The sequence below is a fragment of the Cinclus cinclus genome, chromosome 16 (assembly GCF_963662255.1).
Source record: "Cinclus cinclus chromosome 16, bCinCin1.1, whole genome shotgun sequence".
In the NCBI taxonomy this organism is placed as follows: domain Eukaryota; kingdom Metazoa; phylum Chordata; class Aves; order Passeriformes; family Cinclidae; genus Cinclus; species Cinclus cinclus.
This window is the reverse complement of record NC_085061.1, coordinates 2,240,035-2,267,201: the sequence shown is the minus strand read 5'-3', so window position 1 is coordinate 2,267,201 and position 27,167 is coordinate 2,240,035. Positions and strand designations below refer to the sequence as shown.

The following is a 27,167-nucleotide window of genomic DNA, read 5'->3' as shown; positions in this document are numbered from 1 at the left end:
GGGAATGAGCCAGAGCCTGGGCCAGCGTCGAGGTGAGAAGTACAGCCTTTATTGATATGATCCAGATGGGCAGATCCCTGCTGGGGGTTCATCCCCCAGGACAGCAGGAACCACTGTAAGGCTCAAGGTTAAGAGCCCCTCACTCCCCCCAGCTCGCCTTAGCGAAGCATCCTCCCACCCAAACTGGGAATCACTCCTGTCCCCCAGTCACAGGGGGAGCTGGGCACTGGTTTGAGGCAGCAGCATCCCCAAGCAGGGTGTGACAGGGGCCCACACCACCCTGTATGCCCCCCCAGGAAGGGAAGGGGCTGAGCTGGGCCCCGTGCTGAGAGGAGGGGGGACAGAGGGACAGCCCCAGTGATCCCACAGGCCCCAGCTCGGGGGAAAGCGGCTCCAGGCTGAGCCTGGCGTTGGCAGCAGCGTGGGGTGCCGGGGTCTGGCAGTGCCAGGGGGCAGTGCCTGGGGTGCCCCCAGCCCTTAGGTGGGCGGCTTGCGGAACACGCTCCAGGCGTGGAAGCAGCGGGTGAAGGGCCAGGGCTCGTTGCCTTTCCGCACCAGCCGGAGCTTGCGGGGGTGTGTGGGGTCCTTGGAGCGCATGTGCTGGATGTACACCTGGAGCAGAGCATTGCTGTGGGGGTCCTGGCCCTCGCCCACCCCCAGGGTTGGTATTCCCCAGCCCAGAGCTCTGCACCACTCAGATCAGGGCCTTGAGGGGAGAAAGAAGTGCCCAAATCTTCCCCCACACAATCCCAGCATAGAGTGAGGTCTTACCTGGCATGCCTTGAGGCTCAGCTTGATCTCCACCTGGCTGGTCTGGGTGCCCACCCACATGTAGACCTGCAGAAAGGATCAGCAGCTGGGCTCAGACCAGAGGCACTGGAAGATCTGGGCTCAGGACAGCCTCATGTCCTCAGCTCACCTCCCGCCCATTGTCTAGCAGCATGATGTCATCATCAGCCAGGTCATCCTGGCAGAAATCTGAGCACTTTTCTGACACAGAGAAATAACCTTTCTCATTGGAGCATCTGCAGGGAGATGGAGAGGGACAGCATCAGGTATGAGCTTCTTAGGACTTGGCTCATGTAGAGGGAAGAGATGTGACGGAGCAGCTCTTTTGGCTGGTTGGTTCCCAAGGGGGATGGGCTCCGTGGGAGGAAGGGAAGCAGCACAGATTGGAGCCAGTGCCCACCTGAAGAGCCGTGAGTGCTTCATGTAGTCGGCATCTTCATCGTAGGGCTTCTGGCCCCCAATACCCACCCAGAAGAAGTTTTCAGGTTCTTCTCCCTCGTTGATGACCTGAAAGGGCAGGAACAAGGCTGAGTCTGGCCTGGATGGTCACTGTCACCCAGGTAAGATAGCACTAAAACCCTGCTCACCTGTTTGCTGTAGGAATCATCAAACATCTGGTTCATGATGTCCTCAGCCAGTTTGGCCTCGTCAGGGTCAGCCGCCCGGCCCACCCAGGTGTAGACGATGCCCTGGTTGTCTGTGCTCTCAAAGGGCACCTGGGGGACAGTGGAGTCAGGGCTGCCCAGGGGGGCAGGAGGGCACCCCAGTAGCCCTGAGGATGCTCAGCCACCAGCAGTACCTTGAGGATGAAGCAGAACTCAGAGTTGAGCAGAGCAGCATCCGTGTTGATCTGAATGCACCTGGAGATAGAGCCCCCAAGCCACAAATCAGTGGGAGACCCGGCAGCTATGCCCACCAGCAGGAATCCCACCTGGATCTGGCACCCATGGGTGCTGCCTGGCACAGAGCAGCCCTGGGGCACTGACCTGGTGCAGAGGGCCCCACCATTGGTGCGGATGTGGTACAGGCTGGGCTGGGGAGTGCTGACCCGGTCCTTCCGCTTGCCCCGGTGGATCACAAACCTCCTCTTGAAGTGTGACAGGAACTTGGGGTTCTCCTGCTGCTGGGTCATGCGCACCACCTGGACAGGGCTGGGTGTCAGAAGGGACATAGGGGACTTCCCAAACACAGCTGAACCCCCCCCCCCCCTGCCAGCTTCCATCCCTGCTGCTGTCCCCGGCCTCAGCCTGAGGGGCAGATGGGGGATGGGGAAGAAGAGAGGCATAACTGGGGCACCCGTGTCACCCCCATACTGTGTCACCTCCAGCTTGCCACGGAAGTGACTCTCAAATTTCTTCTGGAGGCTGAAGGTGAAGGTGAGCCAGCCCATGTTGGAGGCCTCCCGGCCCTGCCAGAAGTAGACGATGCACTGGGAGTCTTCCTCAGGCTGCTTCTCCTCCTCTTCCTCCTCACCCTCCTCTTCCCCTTTGCCTTCACCCTTCTTCTTTTTCTCCTCGTCCTCCTCATACTCCACTGGCACCCAGTACCTGAGGGCAGAAACAGGGAGTGATAGGGATGGGACGATCGGGAGGACTGGGTAGGGAGGCTGGGGACAAAGTGGTCCAGCAGCTCCTGAGAGGGGACAAGCCAGGTGTCACCTGCACAGGAAGACATAGCAATCATGGGTGTGGAAGTGGCCGAACTCCTCCTCAGGCAGGCGAGTGAATTTCTTGCCCTCCAGCACGAAGCCCTCCATGCCATCCAGGTCCTCATTCCACTCCTCCATCAGCTGCTCTGCCTGTGGCCCCATGTGCTCCGTCAGCCCCCCAGCTCCTCCTTTAGCTCCCGGCCTCACGCCATGGGGGATTCATGGGGGTCCCCAGCCCTACCTCGCTGAGGGGCATGGGGGGCTGGCGGGGCAGGAAGAGCGCAGTGAGGTCAGCCTTCATCTGGTCCTTCTTCTCAGCGTCCTTGCGGACCTTTCCAGCCAGGCCGCCATCCTGCAGCACTGTCTCGGCATTCCGGGTGTAATCCACGCGCAGGACATCATCCCAGTTCTTGAACTTGGACTTGAACACCTACATCACAGAATAGTTAAGGCTGGAAAAGACCTTTGAGATCATCAGGTTGAAGCTGTGACCGATCCCAACCTCATCAACCAGACCAGAGCACCGGGTGCTACCTCCAGTCATTCCTTGAACACCTCCTGATGTTCAAGGTGTAAACCGGGGAGGAGGTAACAGACCCTCGGCCACAGCCCCCTCCCAGGCACCCTGCACCCATCTGGGGGGACCACGCCCTACCTGGCACTCGGTCCCCTCCAGGTTCCTGGTGACCATGGCGTGCTTGGGCCGGTGCAGCATCGTGCACAGCTCCTGGCTCAGCTTCAGCGCCGCCGCCCGCACCAGTCGCGACGACTTCCTCCCAATCCAGATGAAGACATCAGACCAGCAGTCCAGGATGTACACGCTCTTGGTGTCCAGCAGGCTCTGCAGCTGAGGGCACCAGTGAAGAGGGGGTCAGGTACCTGCAGGTCTTCCCAGCTGGAAAACATCCTCCCTGCTCCTGACAGAGCAGAACATCCCCCAGCCAGGCACTGCTGGCTGAACCTCCCTCTCCCAGGGCACAGCTGGAGGCAGAAGGGGCATGAAACCAGTCTCACTGGTCAGACTGGGAGAACCTCTCCACCCTATCCTACCAGGCGCATCTCTGGCATCAGATCAGCCTTCAGCCTCTTCTTGTGCTCCACAGAGAGCTTGTAGTTGATCTGGGGAAGCTCCAGGTAGCCCAGACCAAGGCCAACCTGCAGAGGGGATGGAGACAGAGGTGAGTGGGGGCTGCAGGACATGAGCAGGGCTGGTGCTCCTATGGATGCAGCTCCCCACCTTGTACAGCTTGGGCTTGTGGGGCTGGAAGTCATCAGGGACACAGGGTCGGATCTCCTCAGGTTGCCCCCCTAGCACGTCCCAGAATTCAGGGGTCTCCTGGCCCTGGGTGAGCAGTGTGATCTCAGCCTTGCCCTTCCGCTCATTCTTGTTGATCTTCTCAGCAAACAGCCTGCAGCAGGAGCACGTGAGACGGCAGCTGGGCTTCCCACACCCCCGGCATCCCCACCAGCCCTACCTGGCCTTGGTGGTGCTGCTCAGCGTGGCCCGACTCCCACGCCACACCAGGAGGTCAAGGCCATGGTCCAAGAGGAAAACAAACCTGGTGGAGAGAGGTGAGGTGAGAGGAGTCAGGAGAGAATAGGGTGTGCTAAGCATCCTCCCCATCCTGGGGGTCCCTGCAGGGCACCAAGGGGGGTTTGAACCCATATTCTGGTAGAAAGGTGCTGGTATAGCCCATTTGCACCACAGAACTGAAGCTATCATGTCTCAGGTGGACCCTGCTGAATCTTCTGCAAGGACCCTCTGTCCCCTGGCCACTCACCGGGGGTCCAGCGATGTCCCTTTCAGTGCCACCGGCTCCAGCTTGACATTCTTCTTCCCATAGACACGGTAGAGCCTGGGGAAGGGACAGCCATGGTGGGACATGGGGTACTGCCTGCCCCACACATCCCCCCAGCCCCTGTCCCCAGCTGTACCTGGTGACATACTGCGTGTCCTCAACGGTGAAGAAACCGCTGGCCGTACCACCCTCGATGTAGGAGATGTCATTGTCGAAGACCTGGGGGCAGGGAGGGGGGTGAGGGTGGGACAGGAGGGGTTGGGGATTACAGGGGAGCTGGGGGTTGGCCTCACCTGAAGGAACTCTTCACTTTCATCCCCCATCTCCTCCCGGATGCTGCGGCACTCAGCTCCCAGGTAGTTGCGGAGGTTGACGGCATGGATGGCAGAACAGGCCTTTTTGTCCAGCGTGGCCTCCTGCCCAATCCAGTAGTAGATCTCCCAATTCAGGGAGCCATTTTCATCCAGGAAGGTCTGGGAAGGACAAGGGTGTGAGATGGGATGGCTACAGCTCCGGGCAGGGCATGTGGGGACCCTTGGTCCTCCCCAGGTACCTTGAGTACGATGTAGCAGTCGGCTTCGTAGAACTTGCCGTGAAAAGCCTCGTCCACCAGCGTGGGCACGAAGTTCTCGATCTGCCAGACACAGAGGCCGGGCAGCTGTCCCACGTCCTCGCTGAAGAACTCCGAGTAGTCCAGCTGTGGCTTCTCCAGGCCCTGGTCCCAGCGCCGTGTCTTCAGGTCTGGTGCCTTTGCCTCCCCACTCTCCTGTGAGACAGACCAGCTCAAATTAGGGACACCGGAAACCTGCTGGCACCCAAAGTAGGCCAGGGGCATTGTGATTCCCTCAGGGCCACTCCCCTACCCCAGATCCTACCTCTATCTTCTTATTCTTCTCCTGGGCCACGTCTGACATTCCCTTCAGCACCTGCTTGGCCTGGTCATCCTGGGCAGAGTCCTTGCGTCGCCGGAGCCGCATCTTGCGGGCCAGCGGGTCCTTGGTGCTGCTCCCTGGGGACACGGGGACGGGGTGAGAGCCAGCCACGCCACCTGTGGGGCACCTTGCAGAGCAGGACTCGTTTCCCAGCCTCTCCCAGGGCTGTGCCAAGGCAGGAAATGTGTGCCCTCATCCCTACACACGTACCCGCGGCAGCGGCGGCGACGGTGGCGGGGGAGGCTCCGGCCAGGCGGAGCTGGTTCTGCAGGGAGAAGTCGATGTTGTACCACTCCGAGGATCGATCCGCTGGCTTTGGGGGCATCACCAGGTTGGGGTTCTCACGCACGTCCAGGATCTGCCAAGCAGGGCACAGAGACCTCGGTGAAGTACATGCTCACAGGCACATTTGAGAGTGTGACATGGGATGGAGACCTCCAGGGCGCTCCAGGCTTCAGTGAGATGAGGAGATACGGAAGGAGCCCAGAATCCACAGCCTGCCTGGGCTGAACCATGTGGCAGATTGCAGGTATCGGCCCTGAGCTCCTCTGCCCTCACCTCATCCAGCCCACCCTCCAGCCCTGGGATCCCAGGGAGATGCTGGGGCTCTGGTGGAGCCAGCCCAAGGCAGAGAGGTTCTGGGTGCCCACCTCCACATCTGTTAGGAAGTGGATGGCCTCTGGCAGTGTCACCAGGCGGTTCTTGTTAAGCACCAACTTCCTCAGCTTGGAGCACCTGTGGGACAGTGATGCTGATGACAGGCCAACCCAGGGTAACCTGTGACCACACCACCTCTGTGTTCCCTCTTGGGGACACGGCAGATCCAGTTGTGCATTCCTTACCTGCACAGGCTCTCGGGGATGAGCTCCAGGTTGTTGTTGGCTGCCATGAACTCCTCAAGGTTGGTGAGCTTGCCAATGCCTGTGGGGATCCCATCAAAGTCCAGCTTGTTGGAGTTCAGATATATCTTCTTCAGCTTGGTCAGCTTACAGATGGCCGACTGGGGAAGGGGGAGATGGTGGGGTGAGTGAGAACCATGGAAACATGAGCAGGGATGGCATGTAAGGGCAGGGACATACAGGTAAGGAGGTGAGCTGGTTGCGGGACAGGTTGAGGGTCTCCAGCTGGGTCCACTGGTCGATGCAGAGGGACAGCTCTGTGATCTGGTTGCTGCTGAGGTTGAGGCGCCGCAGGCTGCCCAGGGTGTAGAGACACTCGGGGACCCGGCTGAGGTCATTGCAGGACAGGTCCACATCTGGGGAAAGAGACAACAGTGTGACACTACCAGCCAGACCGACACTAGGGCTGGGAGAGCCCCTGGAGGGCTCTGTGGGGCTGGATGGTCCGGCCCTACCTGCCAGGTTCACCAGGCTCTCGAGGCTGGTGGGCAGGTTGCTCTGCGTGCGCTGGGTGTTGCGGAGGTGCAGGGTCTGCAGGGCCGTCATTGCTGGGAGCTGCCTGCAGACCAGGGAGAGGCACAGGGCAGAGAGAGCGTCAGGATGGAGCAGGAAAATCAGTGCCAGACCAGCAGCCAGCCTGGGGAGCAGGGCTGTACCGGAGCTGTGCGTGCAGGAGGGGGTTGTTGTTGAGGATGAGGGTCTGCAGGTGCACCAGGCGCCTCATCTGTGGTGGGAGACTCTCCAGCTTGTTGTCACTCAGGTCCAGGTAAAGCAGGTCGGTCAGGTTGATGAAGAGCTGGTTGGGGATGGTGTCGATGCTGCAGGGATATGGGGAAATTCAGGACTGCCTAGGACCTGCACCAGCTCTGGCTGTCCCTCAAGGAAGGGCAGGGAGCAGGACCCAGAGCAAAGTGTGCAAAATAGAGACGGTCATGGCCAGGAGGGGGAAGTAGTCACTCTAGTCTGGACCAACCTGTTGTGGCCAAGGTTAAGGACCAGCATGTTCTTGGCATTCTCCAGCTCCCTGGGACACTCTGTGAGCTGGTTGTAGCTCAGGTCCTGGGAAAATGGGAGCACAAAGCAGCTGTCACCCTCTGCCCCACACCCAAACCTGAGGACTGGGGGGCATCTCCAGAGCCACAGCAGGAGCTGGACCAGCACACAGGGAAGCCAGGGAACCCATCCATGGCATCAGGCTTTAAAGGAGGCATTGCCAGAGGGTCATCCTGCTGACAGCCAGCTTCCCTGGAGCTCAGCCAAGGGCTTGGGACTGGTGCTCCCAAAGAGCCACCAAGGTGGAGGAATGGGATCCAGGAGTCTGAGCTAGCTCTTGCATCAGCTGAGGAGTGTCTGCACCCACCAACACTGAGAGGTCATCCAGCTGGAAGATGTCATCAGGGACTCCTGAGTTCTTCAGGCTGTTTGCACGAGCCACAATTGCCTGCAAAGGGGAGAGAGGCAGGAATGCAGCTGCCTGCTGAGACCCCAGGGTGCCCAGGTACAATCCTCATGTGCCCTCAGATCCCAGAGGTGCCTGGGGACCCCTGAGGCAGGAGGGGGACACTCACCCGGAGGCAGGGCAGGCCAGAGAGTTCTCCATGGAGCGTGGTGAGGCTGTTGTGACTCACAGAGAGGTGTTCCTGCAGGGAAGCCCCAAAGAAGCCCCACTGAGCAGAGAGAGAAGCTGGGGCTGTGCAGGGCAAGGGTTGGAGGCTCACTGATGTGGAAGCACCTCCATCCCAGGAGAGCTGGGGACTTGTGAATCCCTGTCACACACAGGGCTGCTGGGACACTCCCAGTCCCAAACTGGTTGGCTGGCCCAGTGTGCCTGCACTGCCTCCACACCCCTCATTCCTTGGGGTAGCTCTGGCTGGACACCTCAGCCCTGCTGTAGGGTTTGGGGTGCTCTGGGATGCCACTGGGCTGGCCCACACAGTCCCTGTGCAAACAGATCCCAGTCCTTGGAAATGCCTCTCACTGGAAACGGGCAGATGTGGGTACTGCTGGGGTAGGAGGAATTTTCCTGGGGAAATGTTTTCCTCTGAGCATCACCAGGCCCAGCTGTTGCCTGCTCAGGAACATAAGGAATTGACATGCTGTGGGTGGGATGCCAGGATTTCAGTCTTGCTGTGGCCCCTGAGCACCAGGCAGGGCTGGCAGAAGTGCAGCTCCGAGCGGCAGAGAGGGATTCCCTGCACCTGGAGCAGGGATGGGGATTTCTGGCAGCATTTAAAGCCCCAAGTTTGTCTGACACTGTCAGGATGAGGTCCCTGATGTGATTTGGACATCACCAAAGCCAAGCTGAGCCATGACTCCACCCATGGCCTGGTAGAGCTGCCCAAAAAACAAAGCCAGGCAGCTGCCAGTTCCTGCTCTTTATATACTTTAGCAAACGAGGAGGTAAAAAAAAGCCCCAAAACCCCTTGATTCTCTCCATTGTGACCATCACCCTTCCCTTCTGCTACAGGGCAGAAGATCTAAGCATGGTTTTTAATCTGGTTTTCTAGGGAAACAAGGTGAAACTGAGTACAAGTCCATCCCAACCCACTCCTGACAGCTCCTGCATTTCATTTCAACGACACGTTGTAGCTCAGTACTATTATTAGACACTGGAACATCTGCTGCTGAGCCACAAGGCTGGCATGGAACAGGCTCCCCTCGGATCCAACAGCCTCAGTGGGACAGGGGAGCCCCATTCCATCCCAAACACGGGGCTCACCAGCTTCTGGAGGGCAGCGAGCTCCTCGGGCAGGTAACAGAGCCCTGTGCGGTTCAGCTTCAGCCAGCGCAGGCTCGTCATCGCCTTCACATGCTCTGGGAAGTATCCGCCCTGGAGAGGAGGAGGAGGGTGAGGAAACCACCTGTCCCATGGGATGAGGATCTGGGGACTTCAGTCTAATTGATGCTCTGTGGTCATGGCAGGTTTGGCACCGAGCAGACCTATGGGACTGGGAGCTGTAGGGTCATGGTGACCCAGTCCTAAGGGACTGGGAGCTGTGGGGATTTGGATTACCCAATAAAATTATCCCAGTCCCATAAAACTAGGAACTAGAGGGCTGGGTTATCCCAGCCCTAGGGGACTGGGAGCTGGCAGACAGGGATTGATTATTCCTATGGGATTGGACCTGGGAGCCATGGAGACCCAGTCCCATAGGACTGGGAGCTGGGATCGCCCAGTCCTGTGGGAGTGGGAGCTGGGATCACCCAGTCCTGTGGGAGTGGGAGCTGGGATCGCCCAGTCTGTGGGAGTGGAAGCTGGAGGCTCATGGGGAACACCTCTCTCTCTGGGGCGGGGTTGCTCAACCATAGCGGCTTGATGGTGGTCAGGGTTCGCCCAACCCCGCAGTGCCCACAGGGACGGGACCGGGACTGCCCCAGGTCACCCACCCCGGGCGGGGCCGGCACCGGGATTCCCCCGCCCCGGAGGCCGAGCCAGGCCTGACAACCCCGCGGGACCCGGGCCCATCGGGGCCCTGTGGACCGGGCTCTCCCCCGCTCCCGCTCCCCCGCACCTTGAAGTCGTTGCCGCTGAGATCGACGCCGCGGACGAAGGGCAGGACGCCGGTGGCCGCCATGGCGGAAGGGCGGAGGGACCCAGCGGTGGCACCGCGCCCCGACAGGCCCCGCCCCTCCCGCTTTCCCCGCCCCCGGACCCGCCCCGGCCGTGACGCACACCGGGATTGGGCGGGGCCGGGCTCTACTTCCGCGCGCGGGTGGGCGGGGCCGCGCCGCCCCCCCATTGGCTGGGGCCTGGCTGGGGCCGCGCCGGCCCCGGGCCGGTCCCGATCTCGGTGCCGGTCCCGGTCCCGGTCCCGGTCCCGTACCGGGTTCTGGTTCCGGTACCGCCTCCCCTCGGTCAGTGGGGACGGGAGGGAATCCCTTCCCGCGGTACCGCCCCAGCGCCGCCAGTGCCCCGCGAGGCTTTGCGGTAGGGCCGGGTGAGGAGCGGGTGACCCTTCCATGGCGTGTCCATTCCTTCTCCGGAATGCCCCTTCCTTCCCTGGGGTGTCCCTTCCCGGGCGTGCCCGTTCGCTGGGGTGTCCCTTCCTTCCCTACAATGCCTCTTCCCTCCCTGGGGTGTCCCTTCCCTGCTGTGTCCCTTCCCCGGTTGACCCTTGCTCCTTCGCCGCACCCTGGTGTCCCGTCGGCGGCGGGAGCCTTTGTCCCGGAGGAAAACGGACCAGCGGAACCCTTTGTTCCCCGAACCCTCCCGCTCTGCGGCTGTGCCTGTCCCGGGGAGACAGATTTCCCCCCCCCCCCCCAGCCCGGGGTGACACTCCTGTTCTCCGCAGGGCGACCATGGCGGCTTTTTGGCAGCGGCGGGGCAGGCGGCAGGAGAACGGCGGCCTGGGCAGTGTCATCGACGGGCTGGGCAGCGTGTTCGATGTGCTCTTGGCCAACGCCAGGCTGGTGCTGGGCGTCAGCGGCGCGGCCGTGCTGGCCATCGCCACGCTGGCCGTCAAGAGGGTAAGGCTGGGGTGGGGATCAGAGCACGGGAAGATGCCCAGGAGAACTGGGTTGGCTCCAATGTGGTGGGGAAAGATGTGCCCCAAACCTCGATGGCTGCTCCTGAGCTGGTTTCTTGCATATGGCACAAATGCCACCGGTGTTTGCAGCAGTGCCATGGGCGTGGAGCTGCCTGCTCCCACCTTGTGGGGCCATGTCTCCACGTTCCCTTTGCCTGGACCATTTGGGATACGGTATCCCATCCCAAAAGGCACCTGGGACTTAAGTTTTTTTTGGGTATCTGCCGTGTGAAACCTGTAGGAAGATGATGTGTGCATTTGTGGCCCCCCAAACTGGCTGGGGTTTTTTTTTGAGTAGAAGCCTTGAATGGGACTGTCCCTCCCCATGTGTGTGCTCCAGAGGGGCTGTTGTCACCCATAATGCATGGAAAACAAAGACAACAACTTGCTTCTTGGGTTTTCCCTCCCTTCAGCTGATTGACCGAGCCACCAGCCCTCGGGATGAGGGCGATCCCAAAGCTGAGCAGAAGTCCCTGGAGGAGAGCTGGCAGGATTTGGCATTGATCAAGACAACACCAAAACCCCCCAAGAAGCAGAGAAGGGAAGACCTCAGCGAGCCTCTGCTCTCTCCAGCTCGGCCTCTGGTGCCAGGTGAGGCTCCCCAGGAAGATCACCTTGGTGTGCTCCCGGCTGAGCTGGGAGCTTCCTGTTATTTTTAGCTCGGTGTCTGGAAAGCCGACCCCTCTGAGCCTGCCCTCCTGGGAGGTTCCTGAGCCACAGCCCCTTTTTAGGCAATGCCTGTGGAAACAGGAGCTCTGACGACAGCCGGGGGACCCCGGCCAGTGCTGCGGGGTGGGGGCTGTCGGGGTTTGTTTCCTCTGGAGCAGTGGTGGCTGCACTCCTTTTCTGGGTCAGTTGTGCTTGTAGGAAGGTGCACTCGGGAGCTGCTGCAGACAAAGGCTGCCTTGTCTGGCTGCCCACAGACATGGCATTTTTCCAAGTGGGAAACTGGCCCAGCTCGGTCCAGGGCATGTCCTGAGATACTGGACCCAGAACAGGATTGTTTGTGGGATCCTAGTGTGAGAAGGTGGAGGGTCAAGCACCGATCTCTCTCATGACCAGTGACAGGATGCGAGGGAATGGCTGAAGTGGTGTCAGGGGAGGTTTAGGCTGGATATTAGGAAAAAGGTTCTTCCCCCAGAGGGTGGTGGGGCACTGACCAGGCTCTCCAGGGAATGGTCACAGCCCCAAGGCTGTTAGAGCTCCAGGAGCATTTAGACAACGCTTTCAGGGACAGGGTGGGATTGTTGGGGTATCTGTGCAGGGCCAGGAGTTGGACTGGATGACTTTCATGAATCCTTTCCAATTCGGCAGATTCTGTGATTCTCTGACTCTGGCAGCAAGTCCTTTGCCTGATTCCCATCTCTGGCTGAGGAGTGAGGCTGGGAACAGTTGGGTTTTGGGGTTGGCTTGGTCTCTGCATGACTAAGAAATGCTGTTAACGTCAGTGGGCCCAACAAGGGCCTTTGGTGAGGACAGTGTTACCTCCAGAGGAGTGGGCTGAGAGCTGGGGAGTGGGCTGAGAGCTGGGCGGCACCCAACTCTGCCTTCCTCTTGCTGCTGAGGGTTTCAGGTGATGTGCTCAGAGGTGTGACTTCTCCTTTCTCTTCTCACAGACTCCAGGGTCTGCTCTGCCCCTCTGGGGGCTCCTCAGGTCAAGTCCAGCCCCCTGCACTGCCTCACGCTGCAGGAGAAGCTCCTCTCACACAGCAGCCAGCTGGCTGTTCCTGAGATCCAAGTGTCCCTCATCCCACAGCTGGCCAGGAGCACCTGCACCCAACTGCAGAACTTCCTGCGGAGCAAGTTCCCAGAGCTGCCCTTCGGCCGCCTCTTCCTCAGCGGAGCCCTGCTCGATGGCCTCGAGGTCCTGGCAGCTGACCACATCCACCTCATGCTCCCAGTGGTCCTTGACACCGGGCTCTGGAGCCTCATCTCAGGAGAGGACACCGTGGTGAGGAACCCCCAATACTGGATGATCAAGAGGATCGATCTGGGCTATTTCCCTCGTGGGTACAGCCCCTGGGACAGGTTCATTGTGGGTCGGTACCTCTCCTCCAGCGTGCTCAGCGACACCCTCCACAAGCTGCTGGTGGCCTCCATCAACTGGCCTGCCATCGGTGGCCTGCTGGGGTGTGCCATCCATCCCGTCATGGCCTCCCGGGAGCTGAAGCTGGAAGTCAAACACGATCAGGTTGAGCTGAGCATCACCCTTTTCCCAGTGGTGGAAATGGAGGACAAGGTTCTTCTGGCTGTTCCTCCTGAAGGACTGGTGGAAAACCTCTGGCTGGAGAGCTTTTACCGGGCAGAAGTCTCGAGGGTGAAGGAGCTGGATGCCAGTGACTCTGGGGCTCGGCAGCTCTGCCTCCGCATCCTGAACGGCGTCTGCAGGAGCCAGCCCAGCCTGCACAAACTGGGTGGCAGCCCCGTGACCCACGTCATCCTGCACCTCAGTGACACTGCTTCAGACTGGGCAGAGGAAAGCCTTGCTGACAGGTTCCAGCAGGTGCTGGAGGAGCTGGTGGCCTCCCTGGAGAAAGGAGTCCTGCCTTCTTATTTTAACCCCAAAATCAACCTGTTCTCCGGGCTGTTGGAAGAGGAAATTGATGAGATGGGCTTTGTGCTCTACAGAGCCATATCTGAGCCAGAGGTCCTGCTGAAGTGACTGGTGTGTTGGGAGCTCCTGAATGTGGGGTGTTGCTCCCCTGCCTGCTGCTCCCTGCTGTGAGGGCTGTGATGCTTCTAGTTGACTAGTCAGTAAGAGGCAAAGTTCTTGCACTTTATGAGAAAAAAAAAAAAGTTTCCTGTGTGAATAAAATATGCCTGAGCAGAGGTGGGTGCTGGCAGAAGGAGCCTTTGGCTCAGAGGCTCTGTTGAACCTGGGGTGAGGGCAGCCCACACCACACATGTGAGTTCTGCCTGCTGGGAGCCCTGTGAAGCATGTCTGATCTCTGGCTCCCAGTGTCTGTCCTCTGCCTGTCCCAGCTGTCAGGTTCCCCTCATGCTCTGAGACCAGCTGGAGCTGGAGGGGAGCAGCCCCTTCCTGCTGCTGTGTCCTGCCGACCCCTCAGGTGCCACATCCTGGGTTGATCCTGTCACCAGCACCCCACGTGGCCTCTCTGTGCCAGCACCCAGGGCAGGGGGGAGCCTCACCCACTTGGAGGATTTTGCCAATCCAAAATAAGCCCTGTGGGTGATCTGGGTGGTTGTTTGGGTGCTAGATGGTACAGTCACAGCAAATGGGGCTGGGGGTTTATTCCTTGGAAACCCTTCCAGTTGCCAGAAGGGGTGAGCTCAGCCCTACCCCTTTATTCTGACAGTGTTGATGCTGCCCTGAAGAGGGGCCCTTGTCCCACGCAGTGCTTTGCTGGAAGATGTCCTGAGAAAGAGCTGCTGGCTCTGGGGAAGCTCCTGGTTTCAGCTGGAGGCTGCAGCAGGGCTGTTTCACCTCCCCGGTGGGTGAGGGCTGCCAGTGTCTGTCTGTCATGTCCCCTCCCAGTCTGTCTGGTCACCTTTTCACACATGTATTGCTGCTGTCTTGAGGCCCTTTTTCCCTGGAGCCCCATGGTATGGGGAAGCAGGGCAGTAATGATGTTGTGAGCAGAGTTCATGCAAGAACTGAAGTGGTTTATGCTCTTTATTAAGAAGATATATTTTGTTTGGGTATTTTGTTGGTTTTGTTTTGTTTTGTTTTTCTTTGAGTGGCTGCTAGTAGGGTTTGGTCTGGCTCTAGTCCCAGAGAGAAGGAATTTATTCTTATATTTAATGGGAAGAGCTGGCTTTGCACATAGGTGGAGCTGGAAGAATCCTGTGGACTTCACTGTGAGCAGCTGTTGTGGTTTAGTTTTCTTTACAGCTATCATCTTGTTTATGGGAGGAAAAAAACCTGCTTTTCCTCCCAGTCTGACAATTACTTTGTTCTTCCAAACCACTTCCCAGGTGTTAGTGATGAGAATAAACCTTCCCTATGCACACTGGTTCTCTGGTGTCAGCTCTCTCTCATCTCCTTTCCCTTGGTAAGGGCTGGTGATCCCCCAGCTGTGGTGGCCTTCCTGGGAACCACCCAGGGTGTGTCCTTGCTGCCTGGAGAGCTTGATGATGGTCACATTCCATCCTGCAAAGTCTTCCTCATCCTCTTCCAAAGCCCTGGACCTACAGAGTGCCTGGCTGACGTGTGGGAGCTGTCTGGACACTGAACTTGTACCATTTACAGGGCTCAGCTGAGCACTAGCCAAGGTGAGACTCCTAAAGTTGGTCCTGGCTGATCCAGCAGCAGGGTTTAACCTGCTCCCTGTGTCCTGCACAGCTGTTTCCCACTGCTGTTGCCATTCCAAGGTGGCTGGCCGGGCTGCTGCCCTGCCTTGGCTCAGTGACTGCATTCCAAAGCCTCCTAATCCTGTTATTTTGACCCAGGGTGTGTATTTTTAGGCCACAGCTGGTGGGAGTGAGGGCTACACGGAAATGCAAACAAATTATCCTGACTTTCTGCATGGATTCAGGCCTGATAGCAATGGAGTGCCACAGGGTTTCAGGTTCTCTCTAAGACCTGAGCTGCTGTGAGCTCTGCTTCCAGCTGCCCTCCAAGTGCTCCAGACTCCTGCCTGTCCCCTCAGTGCTGACCCCAGAACTGCTCTGTGCCCAGGAGCAGGATCCTGAGCAGCACTGGAGGTCCTGGCAGCAGAGCACAGAGGAATCCTGTGGGTCTCCCTCCTTTGATGAACGGAGGAAGCCCCAACACAGCAAGGGAAGAGGCAGCCTGGCTTCCCAGGGAGTTCTGTCTGAACTCAGAAGAGGAAAACAGAGCTTCTCTTCAGCTCAGCCAGCTCTGTCTGTCTGTCCCAGGTCAGCAGATGCAGCTGGTGAGATAAAAACCACTTTTCCCATCTCTTTGTAGCTCACTTCCAAATTACTGCAGGGAGTTTCTGCCAAGAAAGCTCCTGTATTGTTCCAGTGATTGGAAACAGCAAGATTTGGCTGGATGCTTTTACAGTAAAAGCTTCACTATTTTATGTAGGAAGAAATAATTAGGAGAGTTAAGGTGTCACTGCATCAAATTTAAAACCTCAATAATATTTTAATAAGAAACTCATTAGTTTGACAAAAATAACTTTCATCAGTTAGCAGCATCACGAAGGCATGTCTCAAAGTTTGAGGAAGAACTCACCTTCAAATTCAGGAACCATCTAAAATGAAGGCTTTTCCTGAGCCCTGCAGCTGAGCTCCTCCCAGAGCAAGCACCAGATCCAGCTCCTCTGCACCTGAACCTCCTTCACTGGCAGGGACAACCCAGGTAAGGGTGAAAAAAAGGGGAAAGTTGCTTAGCTAACATCAACTTAGAAGGGAACTTAAATTCCACACTGTGGAAAGCCAGGGAATGAGCAGAGCTCAGCAGCCCTGGTGTCTGTCCTAGTGGCCCTGATCCAGCTCTTCCCTGCATGGAAAGGCCAGGAACAACCACCAGGATGGTGCAGGGGGACAATCCAGTGCAGTTTTCTCCAAAGACTCAGTTTCCAAGTGCTTCCTTGAAATGTTCAGACTTTCTCAATCTGCTCAGCAGAAGAGCAGCTGGAAACAAAAGCTGGAAGTGGAACCACTTTTCCAAACTGGTTGAAACCCTTGCTGTAACAAATGGCATCCTTTGGCAGGAGCAGCCTACAACCAGCCCCTCCGAAAAACACTCAAGGGATTTGTTCCCAGAGTCCAGTTCCTTGTGGCAGAGGTGGCTCCTGCAGCAATTCACAACCCTGGTCCTGGCAGGCTCTCAGTGGTTCTGAGGGCAGTTTTTCCTCGTGTGCCCAGGCTGGTGGCAAATGCTGCAGGTCCGTGGTTTCTTGGCAGCAGATCCTGAGGAGAGAGTGCCTGGTCTCTTAGCCTTGCTTCCCAACCCTCTGGAGTATCCATTGCTGCCAAAGTGGTTCAAAGAGTCATCTTCAGAAGGGCCTAGAGATAAACAACGTGAATTTAAGGATCTTTAAGAACATAAATAGGTGAGAAAGACAAGGTAAGTTCAAACTAGCAGATCGAGGATTCTCAGATTATTCCTGAACCTGCATTTGCTTCAGACTTGTCTGAACAGTGAAATGTTACCCATTTGTCCTGCAGCATTAGAGACATGTGGGAACAGCACAGGGGGAGCTGATCTGCCTGCTTTCATGCTCTAGTCTGCAGTTGAAGCAGAAACAAAACTTGGCAGAGAAAAACTTGGGGTTTAAGTAGTTTTGAAAACTTGATTATACCCCTTTAGGCCCAAATGTCTGAGAAGGAGGAGGATCTATCACAGAGCACACCTCCTCCTCTGGGACCTGGTTATCAGTTCTCTCTTTTGCATCCTTATTTTATCATTGTTTTTGTTTTCAGCATCCTTCCACACAGTTTCATCTCTGATTAAAACTCCAGAATGACTTGTCTTTCCCTGTACCCCTAAACTAGGGCAGAGGGAGCAGCACAGTTTCCCTGGCATGCCAGATGGACTTGAATGTCTCCACAGAGGGACACTCCCTCACCTCCATGGGCAGCTGTTCCAGAGCTCTGCCACTTTAATGTAAAGAAGTTCTTCCTCATGTTGAGGTCAAACTTCTTGTGGTTTAGTTTCTGGCCATTTCTCCTCATCCTGCTGCTGAGCACCACCATAAAGTCTGGCACCGTCCTTCAGGCACCCACCTTTGAGATATTTATATGCACTAATGAGATCCCCTCTCACTCTTCTCTAGACTAAACAGGCCCAGCTCAGTCTTTCCTCATCAGAGAGATGCTTCAGACCCATTACCATCTTTGTGACCTCCACTGGGCCCTCTCCAGCAGCTCCTTGTTTTGTTCATCTTAAGAACAGCCTCCATCCCCTGTGTGTGCCCCCAGCCTGGCCCTACCTGGTGCCACGTTCTCATCTGCCCACTGGAAGAAGCCACACTGCTGCTCCCGAGGCTTGGGGCAGGTGTGGAACTGCCTCCCCTTGTTGGGCCCATCCTTCTGCACGGTGCGTGTCACGACAGGCTGCTCACACCTGCACACTGTGGCACCTCCAGCATCCGAGCTGCTGCTTCCCAGGGGCTCTCTCCCTCCTCCTGGGTGCTGCAATCCCACTGGGGCTCTCCCAGCAGTGGGCTGGAGCAGCGTGGAGCTGCGTGGAGCTGCGGTGCCTCTGTCCTGTGGCTGCTCATCAGCCCAGAGGAAGAAGTTGCAGGTGCTGGAGCTGCACTTGTAGAACTGGCGCCCCTTGTTGGGCCCGTCCTTGCGCACGGTCAGCAGCTGTGCCTCGCTCCCACAGTTGCACACCACGGCATTCCCATCGTCTGGAGCAGCTGGATGAGCAGCCCTGGGGGTCCTGGAGGAGTTGATGGAGAGCAGGCGTCCCCGTGCCAGGTTTGAGGTCCCCTTGGCTTGCCAGGTCTCACTGCTGGCTCTGTTCAGTGAGTGGTTGGCCTGCAGGTGATGCCCTGACTGGGTGGTGGATGATGCAGGTTGGGTTGATCTGTGCAAGTACTTGAGGTCCAAAAGCTCTTTCAGCATCTCATCACAGCCTCCGATGCAGCCAATGAACTCCAGAGGCATCACAGGGGGAACACTGCCTTTCTTGAATTTAAACTTCAGTCTGCAAGGAAAGGAAGAGTCAAAGTCTCCCCAGTTTCTCATCAATAGACCTCAATTTATACTTGAACTTTTATTTATTGTTTTGATTCTGCTATATGGAGGCCAGTTTCCCCAACCCCTCTTCTTTCCATCCCCAAGCCAAGTGCTACTCCAGCTTTCCAAGACTGGAATGGAAAATTGTTGCCCAGCCCAGCCCATGAAGCCTCTGGCCCAATGTCCAACAAGAGATAACTGGAATGACCAACCTGTGAACTGGATGGGGTTTACACACATCACAGATGCTCTCATCCCTGGTCACATCCAGCACGAAATCAGGAAACCAGACTGCAGTTTTACAGGCTGGATAGCCCATGCAGCTGAGGTAGAACCTGCCATGGGACAAAGGCACTGGATGAGGAAGAGGAAAACTCAAGACAGCTGGGGATCCATTCTCATGTCTTCTCAGCCATCAGAAATTGTCAAAACTGCATTTTTACTGGGAAAATACCTACTTGAGAAGAGATTCAGCTGAGTCCACACAGCTCATGTGGCTGGTGGAGTCAGCGAGCTACAGCCCAATGTTTCCAAGCTTTTACTAAAGGAGGTAAAAGAATGCCTGGAGAAACACAAACCAACACAGGAGCCTGCAAGAGGGAAGGTCACCAACCTGCCATTCTTCCTGGTCTTCAGGACCATGTCACTGTTGCACTGGGGACATTTCCGAACAGAAAGGGGCATTGCTGGATACACCTCATCCTGCTCTGGAACTTCTGCAGCTTCTCCAAGATACTGAGCCAGGGCCTGGTCCAACCTGTAAAGAAACAAGCAGAGCATCCTGGGTGTCTCTGCAAGGAGCAATCAGGTGCTGCAGTGACTCAGAGCCTGCTGCCCCCCACACAGCCTCTCTGAGCTTCTCCACTAGCACACTGACTCAGCACTACATTTCTGGAACAGGAAAGGTGTGGGTACAACACCAGAGGTCAGTGCATGTTGCCATCCCCAAATTTCATCTTAACTGCTCATCCTGGTTTAAGCCCTTAGCTGGCAAGAATTCCTGACAGTGTGCCAGGCCTGGAGTCATCCTTTGCCATGCAAATCCCCCACAGAGGGGGCAGAGCTCCAGGGAAACAGTGTGACAGGATTCCTCATTCCAAGGAAACAGTGTGACAGGATCACTCATTCCAGGGAAAGAGTGTGACAGGATCCTCTACTCCAGGCTGAGCCCCAGCTGAGCAGCCAGCAGCTCCCAGAAGAGCAAAGCAAAAGGAAGAGGGCAAAGACAGTACTCACTTGTTGGCTCTGGCCACAGCTTCAGTGAAGACTTGCTTGTACTTTTGAACCTGCTGCTGCAACACTACAGATTTGTCTTTCTTCCCCTCACAGATCAGTTTTAGATCAGCCTCCAGCTCAGCTCGAAGGTCAGGCTTGGACATCTCATAGCCCATGGAATCATAGCCTGAGGAATATGTAGAATGGTAAGTGAAAGGAAGGCGCACGTAAGGACTCCGTCACCTTTGTAAGGGTTCTCCCCTCACCTTCCACCAGCCCCATGCCCAGCTGGCCGGGCAGGAAGCGCTGATCTGCCGTCAGCCCCACGTACATCCGCGTCTTGATCGTCTCGATGTGCTCGGCGTGGGTGGCATCAGTCCCTGGAGGCAGAGAGATGTCAGTCAAACCAGAGGCAGTAAGTGATTTCCTCTGTGCCCGGGGGCAAGGACACAATTTAAGGTGAGGAACAGCAGTGCCCTTGTGCCCCGCTGGCACTGAAGCCAGCAAGGTGCTGGTGGAACACCCTGAACCCAAAATTGCCCATCTCCCTGGGTACTGGAGGTGCTCTGCAGGCTCCAGAGGATGTTTGGACTTCGCCCTCTATATCTCTTTTTTTCTGCACATTTAAGTAATTTCTTATCTGCAGCAACATTTGGAGAATTCCCTCTGCCAAGAGCAAGAGGCCACGCTGCCCAGTACTGACCAATGCCATGTTTTTCCATGAGAGCAATGAGATCTGCTTCTGTGAGGAGCAAGGGAGGACTGGTTTCCCCATCCACCATCTCCACCGTGGTGGGCTGAAAGCGAGACCCCTTCTGATACAGCGGGATAACCTGAAAGGAAGGAGAATCTCTTTGAAACTGCTTCCTGGTCCATTCACTCAGGACAAAGGCTCTGGGTCCAACAGCCAGAAATGGCCAAAAGATGATTTGCAGAGAGGTCTGAAGTTGGCAGTGAAGTGCTACTTTAGCCTCTCCGACTTAAGTTACTGCAGGGGATTACCTTATCACTCCACTTGTCATAAGGATACACTTCCAGGTAATTTCGGGCCAGGATCATGAGTCCTTGAGCAATGAATTGCTCGTTGGCAATGTCAATCTCCACAGTTGTTTCCTGTCCTTTGGCATCTTGAGAGCAGCAAGCCAAGAAGTGGCGCACGATGAATTCATAGAGTCTCTGCTCATTGCCCTGAGATCCAACAGTGAGAAGGGTCAGTGTCCTCCCAGGTTAACAGGACATCATAAAATCAGTGGGATCTCAGGTGAGGATTTTGTGCTAATGATCACGTTAAGACTTTTGTATTTATCATCCCAACCAGTTCTCTCTGGTTTATACCCACCTGCAGGTTACTGGTGTATTTTGTGGGGTGAATGGGAGGGTGAGCCTGATCGGATTTGGTTCCACTCCGAGGGGTTGGCCCACCCTGATCCAAAATCCTCTGTGCAAACTGTCCCCAGTTTGGGTCCTGAGTTTGATGTTCTACCAAGGCAGAGAGGTTCAGCTCCTTGGGGAAAATGTTGGTCTCAGTTCGGGGGTAACTAATGAACCTTAGGAAGAAAGACAGGAGAGTACTCTGTGAGTTGCTCCAAGACGCTTCCCATTTCAAACAAAAGGCCATTCAGTTTTAAAAGAATGAAGTTAACCAAGCCAAGCCTTGCTTTCTTACCCTTTAGTATATAGTTTTTCTGCTATTGTCATTGTTTCCTTTGCATTTATTTTCAGTTTGCGGGAAGCCAATTTTTCCAGTTCCTGCATTGGGAAGAGCCAGAAAACCCAGAAGTATTAGTGAATAATTCACAGCAGTGAGTAAAACATCTGTTCAAAGCTCTTTTCAGAGAAACCATTCCAGAGTTCAAACATACCACAGTGTCCAGGGGCAGGGGCCTCCATTTGCTCTTTGGCTTGCTCACAACATCAACAACAGTTGCTACTGGATCCTAAACAGAGTAAGCAAAACCCACATCTCCTTTAGGAGTTTACACAAACTGTTTTTAGAAGTCTTGAACAAGACAGACACAGGGAATGTTCGGCTGAATCTGGATTATGCAACTATTTACAAGCTTTCCTACCTCCATACACATCTGGTAAAGCACCAGGCATGCTGTGTGATTGAAGAGCCGGTTCCTCTTCCAGTTGAAGACCACGCTGCCATCTTCATGGTTGTGGGTCACTGTGATGGACAACAGAGCTGGCTGACAGAGGAGCCACAAAATGGAAATACCACAAAGGAACTTGGAAACCTTCCAGCTTTGCTCAGTGGTTGTGAAAGAGGAAAAGGAAACCACCTCTGCAGTGTTTTGTGCTAGTTGCTTTAATGTTTTTTCTTTCTATCCACATCAAACCCTTGAAGATAGAGCCCAGGACTGTGTTTCCCCAAACATACCTTTAATTTTGTAGAAGGCTTCAGGAACAAAGGCCTGGATGGCTTTAAAGCGTTCAACTACAAATCCCAGTGTTGGGAACTGGCAGCTGCCATAGCTGATGAGCTGATCTGCTAAAATATCAGGGAAGATCTTCCGCAGCCTCAGAGTCTGGAATCTGGTGAAGGCAGCACCTGAGGAAACAAAAGGGGCACCACAACTGAATGCAACAATGTTGAATGATAATCACAGCACTTCAGATCTTTTCAATATTCTGAGCATTAATTTTACTGTTTAATACTCAGTTGAAGAAGCTTGTCAATGCTGCATTTATAGCATAAGCTATAAATTTAATATTTGCTTCAAGGAGAAATTTCCTCTTTTCAAGAGGAATTTCTACACAGAAGAGGCTTTTAAACACTGGAATGGACTGCCCAGGGAGGTGGTGGAGTCACCATCCCTGGAGATGTTCAAGAAACAACTGGATGTGGCATTCAGTGCTCTTGTCTGGTTTACAAGGAGGGGATCAGTCACAGGTTGGACTTAATTTTGGAAGTTGATGACATTCTGATTCAAAGAGCACATTTCCATAAATATAAACATAAGATGTAATTTAGTCATACCTGATCTAAAAATCAGGTTTATGAGACTACAGAGGGCATTTCTGCCTTGTGTTGAGGTTACAGTAACAGATGTTTACGTGCCTATTCTGAGGTCCAGCTCCTGCCTGACGTCGACGGCATCGCTGGTTTTTTGGTCGGGCTGGGTGAGGTTCTCACAGGCTGATCTGACAGCATGAAGTGTGATCTCAGAGAACCGAGCTCGGAAAACCTGGAGGTTTGGCTTTACTGCCAGAAGAAAAATCAGAGTGACTCAAACACCAATGGAAAGGAGCAACTGATAAACACCTATGAGCATGCTGTCAACTGACTCTACAGCTTTCCAACAGCTGGATGCATTTCTGGTCTATCACAGCCACATGTTTATTAGAATTAGCCAGCATTTAACCTGGACACAATAAAATTGAGAATTTGCCTCTGCTAAAGGAGTTGTTAAACCATTAATGGAACTCAGACTGATGAAGATGCTCTACACACCAGCTTTGCACACGTGGATGATCTCAAAGCCAATGTTCTCTCCTTCTCGATCACAGTCAGTCCAGATCACCAGGGCTTGGCACTGCTGGATTTCTCGTTCAAGGGTTCTCTGAGAGGAGAAAAACAACACAGGGAGAACATTCCAGGCCACTTGCTCTGTCATTTCATTTCAGAATGACTCACTGAACACGAAATGCAATGTGTATCCATGGAGATGGGTTGTTGCAATAACATTTTGTAATTGTGTGTCTCGGGAGATGAGGCAGCTTTCAAAAGATTTGAGTCATTTATTTACACCTAATTCTGTTAAAAAGTTTAGCTTGGAGCAGGTTGTACCACAATCTGTTTTCTAAAAATTTCTTTTTCTGTAAAACTGAGACACAATCATCAATTCCACCTTGTTGGAAAAAAAATTTCTATTTTTAGCTGTTCCTTCACTGCACTACTTGTACATGAACAAGAGTTTCAGGGTCACAAATGAACAGCATTTATAGTCCTAGGAAATGGAGCAGGAATCTGCTACACTGCAGAAATTTGGATGTTAAGGACAAAGGTAAGATCATCCTTCTGTCTGGGACAGTATTTGTTGAACCAACCACTGAGCTCAGTTTCAAAGTCTTAACCATGATGTACCTTGATATCCAGGTAATTTTCTGGGCAATACTTCTCAATTTCAGCATCAAAAAGAGCTAAAGGGTTGCAGCTGTGCCTGGAAAACAGAGGAGAAATGTGTGTGTTCATCACATAAATTAAAACACCCTTTGTGAGACACTAACTGGTGCTAAGTACTGGAATTAATGTATTTTATTACAGGCCTTGTTTCAGACAACAGAGTTCACATGAGTAACATTCAAAAGCAAGAGAATGAAAAACCAGCCAGAGAAAACAGCAAATCTGGAAGGCAACAAGCAGCTTATCCTATTTGAAGCCCAGAGCACGAAAGGAGGTAAGGCAGAGAAAAGCACCTTGCTTCCCAGAACAGCTCCTAGCTGAACAAAGAACATAAAACCATCCCATTTTGGAATCCATTTAATTCCCTATGTCTGCCTTGATGTATTTTAACCAGTATTATGTCTTTGGGGGGGTTTTAGCACTCTGAAGGCAGGAATTTGCAACATCTTGGCTGTTTTCCATAAAATTTGGAACTCATCACCCTTCTCCGAGTCAGAATCCCTCCCTGCCCTTTGTCTTTGAGCTTGCAGTGTCCCAAGGATGTGTTAAGGAGATGCTTGCAGTGTGAAGGATGAGAGCAGGAGGTGATGAGGCCCCTCCTGTGAGGGACAAGAGGTGAAGAGGCCCCTCCTGTGAGGTACCAACCATTTGCGAAATGGCATGATAAAATCATGAGCCAGTAAATGTCCTGACACCGATGTCATCACCATGGTAACTTTCTGCAAGAGATAGAGCAGGAAATTAGTGCCTGTCATTCACCAAAAACTACCCACAGCTCCAAAATCTCCCTTTAGTTCTCAATTTACATGATTAGTGACACTTTTCTCCTGTTAATCCCAGAATGGTTTGGGTTAGGAGGGACATTAAAGGCCATCCACTGCCACCTCCTGTCAAGGGCAGGGACACCTTCCACTGTCCCAGGTTGCTCCAAGCCCCATCCAACCTGGCCTTGGACACTTCCAGGGCTGGGGCAACCAAAATACATCATAACAAGCTCCATCCATGGCCTTATCCTCAATTTGTGTAGGAAGCTCCCAATTCTAAACAGCAACATATTTCTGACTGACATAAAACCAGAAAATTGAAAGATTAAGAGCAACAAAAGATTAAGAGCAACAAAACAGCCAAGAAAACAACATCTGACTTCCTCATTTTTGGGCAGAACATCCTCATGACTGGAGCTGTGTTTTTTAACTCCTGACAGACAAATGGCTTTTATTAATTAGTATTTGTACTTCATTAATCTAGCATCAGATTGAGAGAAAACTCTTACCTGGCCAAACATCTGGTAGTCATATTCATAGATCTTGTTAAACTTGGAAAACCCTTCCCGCTGGAAGGAAAAGGAGAATTCCTGAGTTTCTGGCTTTTAACAGCACACAAATTCTTAAATTATTTTTTTAAATTCAATTTTTTAACAGGAAACAAATCCATCCTGCCTCGTTTTGTCCACACAGGGATGGAGCATAAGAGGCACATGGCAAAGGAAAACCAGGTACTGGAGCTAACAGGAATTTCAGGAAGGGATGGAAATCTCCTGTGTCATTTATGGAGACACTGAAATAGTGATTCTCAAGGTAAGAGGATTTAAAACCATTCCTGAAGATGGTCCCAGGGTTATCTCCCCATGAATAATGAGGAACTGATTTATTTAATGGGGCTGGCCAGTGCTCAGAAACTCCTGACAAACTCCTGTTTTGTTCCAAGAGACAAAGAGTGTCCCCAAGGCTACCTCCCACCTAATGGGGACTCATGGAAGTTTCTAGATTGTATATTTGCTGCTTTTTTAACAAAAGCAGGACCATGTCTTGATTGGGACTGTCAGCGCCCAGGTTCTCAATAACACCTTTTATTCAAATAAAGGAGGTTGGAGCCATGTGGGTGTCAGGATCTTTTCCCAGGTGATGAGAGGAAAAAGCCTCAGTCTCTGCCAGGGAAGGTTTAGGAACATCAGGAAAAATTTCTTCATGGGAAAGGTTATCAAGCATTGGAAGTGCCCAGGGAGGTGGTGGAGTCACCACCCCTGGAGGTGTTCAAGGAACAACTGGATGTGGCACTCAGTGTTCTGGTCTGGGTGCCAAGGTGGGGATCATGGGTTGGACTCAGTAATCTCAGAGGTCTTTTTCAACCTCAGTGATTCTCCGATTCTGGTCTAGTAGCACCTTAGTTTGGAAATTCCTTAGTTGGGTGATTATGCAAACTGTTACCAGAGCAGCAGAGACTAGAAATCTTTGAATTTTTCTTCTCCAAACCACAGCCCGTTTTTGCTTTATTTGGTGACCTCCAGTAAACCCCTGACACTTGCTGATGCGGTAGAAGTGGTGCTTTTAGACACAGAAATGCATGCCAATGGACAGTGTCAGTTTGTGAAGCCCTTGTTACACACAGCTAATCCAGGAATGACCCAAGGAGCTCGGTGCCTGGGCAGAGGGAGGCCAGTTCCCATTGGACTTAAACCACAAGGACCTGAGACTCTGAAATGCACTTGGCCAAGTGGTTTTTGTCCACAGAACAAAACCATTCTTGTACCCTCATGACAAAAACAGTGCCAAGCGTGCTGATGTGAAGTGTCCGTGCCAAGCTCTGCCAAGAGTGCTGGGGCTGCCACACACCACACGGACCCTCCCCAGCCAGCTAAGCCAGCCCTGTCTCCGTGCACCAGGGAGCAGCACCATGTGGGTGGGGTGTTCCTACACCAGGGAGCAGCACCATGTGGGTGGGGTGTTCCTACCCGCCGCATCCTGCTGTTGGAGAGCAGCTCAGCGATCCCTCGGGCAGCATCGTTCTTCTCCGCCACGCACAGGACCTTGTGGATCCTCTGCAACGCCAAGTCCTCCGTAGCCCTCGAGAAGAAGCGCCAGGGCTGGGGCAGCATCGTGCCCCTGGTAAACAGCCGCACATAGAGGTTCATCACAGGAGGTGAGGCTGGGGCATGCTGCTGCTCCACGTCCCGGGGTGGGGATCCTGCCAGGATGGGGAGATTGCTGGTGGCACTGCAGGTGTCACCGCGGGAGGCTCAGGGCAGCCCCTCGGGGATGGAGAAGGCGTCACCCCACTCCAGACACAGCTGTCGCGGGGTCCCTCAGCCATCTCCTGCCCGGCTGGGGCTGCCCTCTCCCCCAGCACAGCACCTTCGCCACCCCTGATCTCCCCTCGGGCTGTCCTTTCCCCAGGACAGGCCAGGCCCCTCGCCACCCCTGATCCCCCTCGGGCTGTCCTTTCCCCAGGGCAGACCAGGCCCCTCACCACCCCTGATCCCCCTCGGGCTGTCCTTTCCCCAGGGCAGACCAGGCCCCTCACCACCCCTGATCCCCCTCGGGCTGTCCTTTCCCCAGGACAGACCTTTCCCTTTCTTTTCGCCCCCGGTCCCCCCCTCACCTCCCAGATCTCCCGCGCTCCGCTGTCGCTCCCCCTCACCGTCACGTCCTGCCGTAAAGCGCAGCCGCGGAGGCGGCACGGAACTACAACTCCCGAGATGCCCCGCAGCTCCCCTAAGTGTACCCTCCCACCGCCTCTCCTCCTCGCTTTTCCCCCTTTCCCGCTACCGCTGGGCCCGTCCCAGAGTCGGTAACGATAAAGGGCGACGACGGTAAAAATAAACAACTCCAGCTGA

The 27,167-nt window shown here is 54.6% G+C and overlaps 3 protein-coding genes across 4 annotated transcripts; 1 reads left to right on the top strand and 2 right to left on the bottom strand.

The window, feature by feature from the left end:
* Positions 1–27: 27 nt before the first annotated feature.
* On the bottom strand, positions 28–9,661 carry FLII (FLII actin remodeling protein). 2 transcript variants are annotated; one of them, XM_062503928.1, is made up of 30 exons: positions 9,580–9,661; positions 8,787–8,897; positions 7,636–7,707; positions 7,428–7,508; positions 7,041–7,126; positions 6,724–6,885; positions 6,523–6,626; positions 6,248–6,423; positions 6,011–6,168; positions 5,819–5,903; positions 5,379–5,526; positions 5,112–5,245; positions 4,790–5,002; positions 4,530–4,709; positions 4,373–4,455; positions 4,219–4,293; positions 3,913–3,996; positions 3,675–3,846; positions 3,488–3,592; positions 3,093–3,284; positions 2,679–2,867; positions 2,448–2,587; positions 2,111–2,336; positions 1,776–1,930; positions 1,589–1,649; positions 1,377–1,505; positions 1,190–1,296; positions 920–1,025; positions 772–837; positions 28–612 (listed from the first exon to the last, which is right to left on the bottom strand). In XM_062503928.1, exons 1-30 carry the CDS (start codon positions 9,640–9,642, stop codon positions 478–480), a joined length of 3,798 nt encoding a protein of 1,265 aa, XP_062359912.1. In that variant the 5' UTR covers positions 9,643–9,661; the 3' UTR covers positions 28–477. The 2 variants fall into 2 exon arrangements, with proteins under 2 accessions (XP_062359912.1, XP_062359913.1); XM_062503929.1 differs by lacking the exon at positions 6,724–6,885.
* A 193-nt stretch (positions 9,662–9,854) lies between these two features.
* MIEF2 (mitochondrial elongation factor 2) lies at positions 9,855–14,562 on the top strand. The gene is made up of 4 exons (XM_062503398.1): positions 9,855–10,005; positions 10,360–10,534; positions 11,007–11,184; positions 12,210–14,562. Exons 2-4 carry the CDS (start codon positions 10,367–10,369, stop codon positions 13,253–13,255), a joined length of 1,392 nt encoding a protein of 463 aa, XP_062359382.1. The 5' UTR covers positions 9,855–10,005; positions 10,360–10,366; the 3' UTR covers positions 13,256–14,562.
* A 1,082-nt stretch (positions 14,563–15,644) lies between these two features.
* Positions 15,645–27,041, bottom strand: TOP3A (DNA topoisomerase III alpha). The gene is made up of 20 exons (XM_062503697.1): positions 26,972–27,041; positions 26,286–26,518; positions 24,828–24,887; positions 24,200–24,273; positions 23,516–23,591; positions 22,883–22,991; positions 22,490–22,633; positions 21,809–21,979; positions 21,495–21,595; positions 21,288–21,362; positions 21,092–21,174; positions 20,765–20,972; positions 20,428–20,613; positions 20,129–20,258; positions 19,692–19,805; positions 19,447–19,612; positions 18,824–18,967; positions 18,423–18,545; positions 17,457–18,178; positions 15,645–16,530 (listed from the first exon to the last, which is right to left on the bottom strand). The coding sequence occupies exons 2-20, from the start codon at positions 26,463–26,465 to the stop codon at positions 16,352–16,354; spliced, it is 3,045 nt and encodes a 1,014-aa protein (XP_062359681.1). The 5' UTR covers positions 26,466–26,518; positions 26,972–27,041; the 3' UTR covers positions 15,645–16,351.
* Between the last annotated feature and the right edge of the window lie 126 nt (positions 27,042–27,167).

What these genes read in the sequence shown, in the direction of transcription:
- TOP3A (XM_062503697.1), bottom strand. Translation starts at nt 26,465, where the DNA reads ATGAACCTCTATGTGCGGCTGTTTACCAGGGGCACGATGCTGCCCCAG. An exon ending in GGAGCTGGACCTCAGAATAG is followed by an intron (nt 21,980 to 22,489) that starts GCACGTAAACAT and finishes TTGTTTCCTCAG; the next exon opens with GTGCTGCCTTCACCAGATTC. An exon ending in CCCTGCCCCTGGACACTGTG is followed by an intron (nt 21,175 to 21,287) that starts GTATGTTTGAAC and finishes TTCCCAATGCAG; the next exon opens with GAACTGGAAAAATTGGCTTC.
- FLII (XM_062503928.1), bottom strand. Translation starts at nt 9,642, where the DNA reads ATGGCGGCCACCGGCGTCCTGCCCTTCGTCCGCGGCGTCGATCTCAGC. An exon ending in AGCAGCACCACCAAGGCCAG is followed by an intron (nt 3,847 to 3,912) that starts GTAGGGCTGGTG and finishes CTCCTGCTGCAG; the next exon opens with GCTGTTTGCTGAGAAGATCA. An exon ending in ACAAGCCCAAGCTGTACAAG is followed by an intron (nt 3,593 to 3,674) that starts GTGGGGAGCTGC and finishes TCCCCTCTGCAG; the next exon opens with GTTGGCCTTGGTCTGGGCTA.
- MIEF2 (XM_062503398.1), top strand. Translation starts at nt 10,367, where the DNA reads ATGGCGGCTTTTTGGCAGCGGCGGGGCAGGCGGCAGGAGAACGGCGGC. An exon ending in CCACGCTGGCCGTCAAGAGG is followed by an intron (nt 10,535 to 11,006) that starts GTAAGGCTGGGG and finishes CCCTCCCTTCAG; the next exon opens with CTGATTGACCGAGCCACCAG. An exon ending in AGCTCGGCCTCTGGTGCCAG is followed by an intron (nt 11,185 to 12,209) that starts GTGAGGCTCCCC and finishes CTCTTCTCACAG; the next exon opens with ACTCCAGGGTCTGCTCTGCC.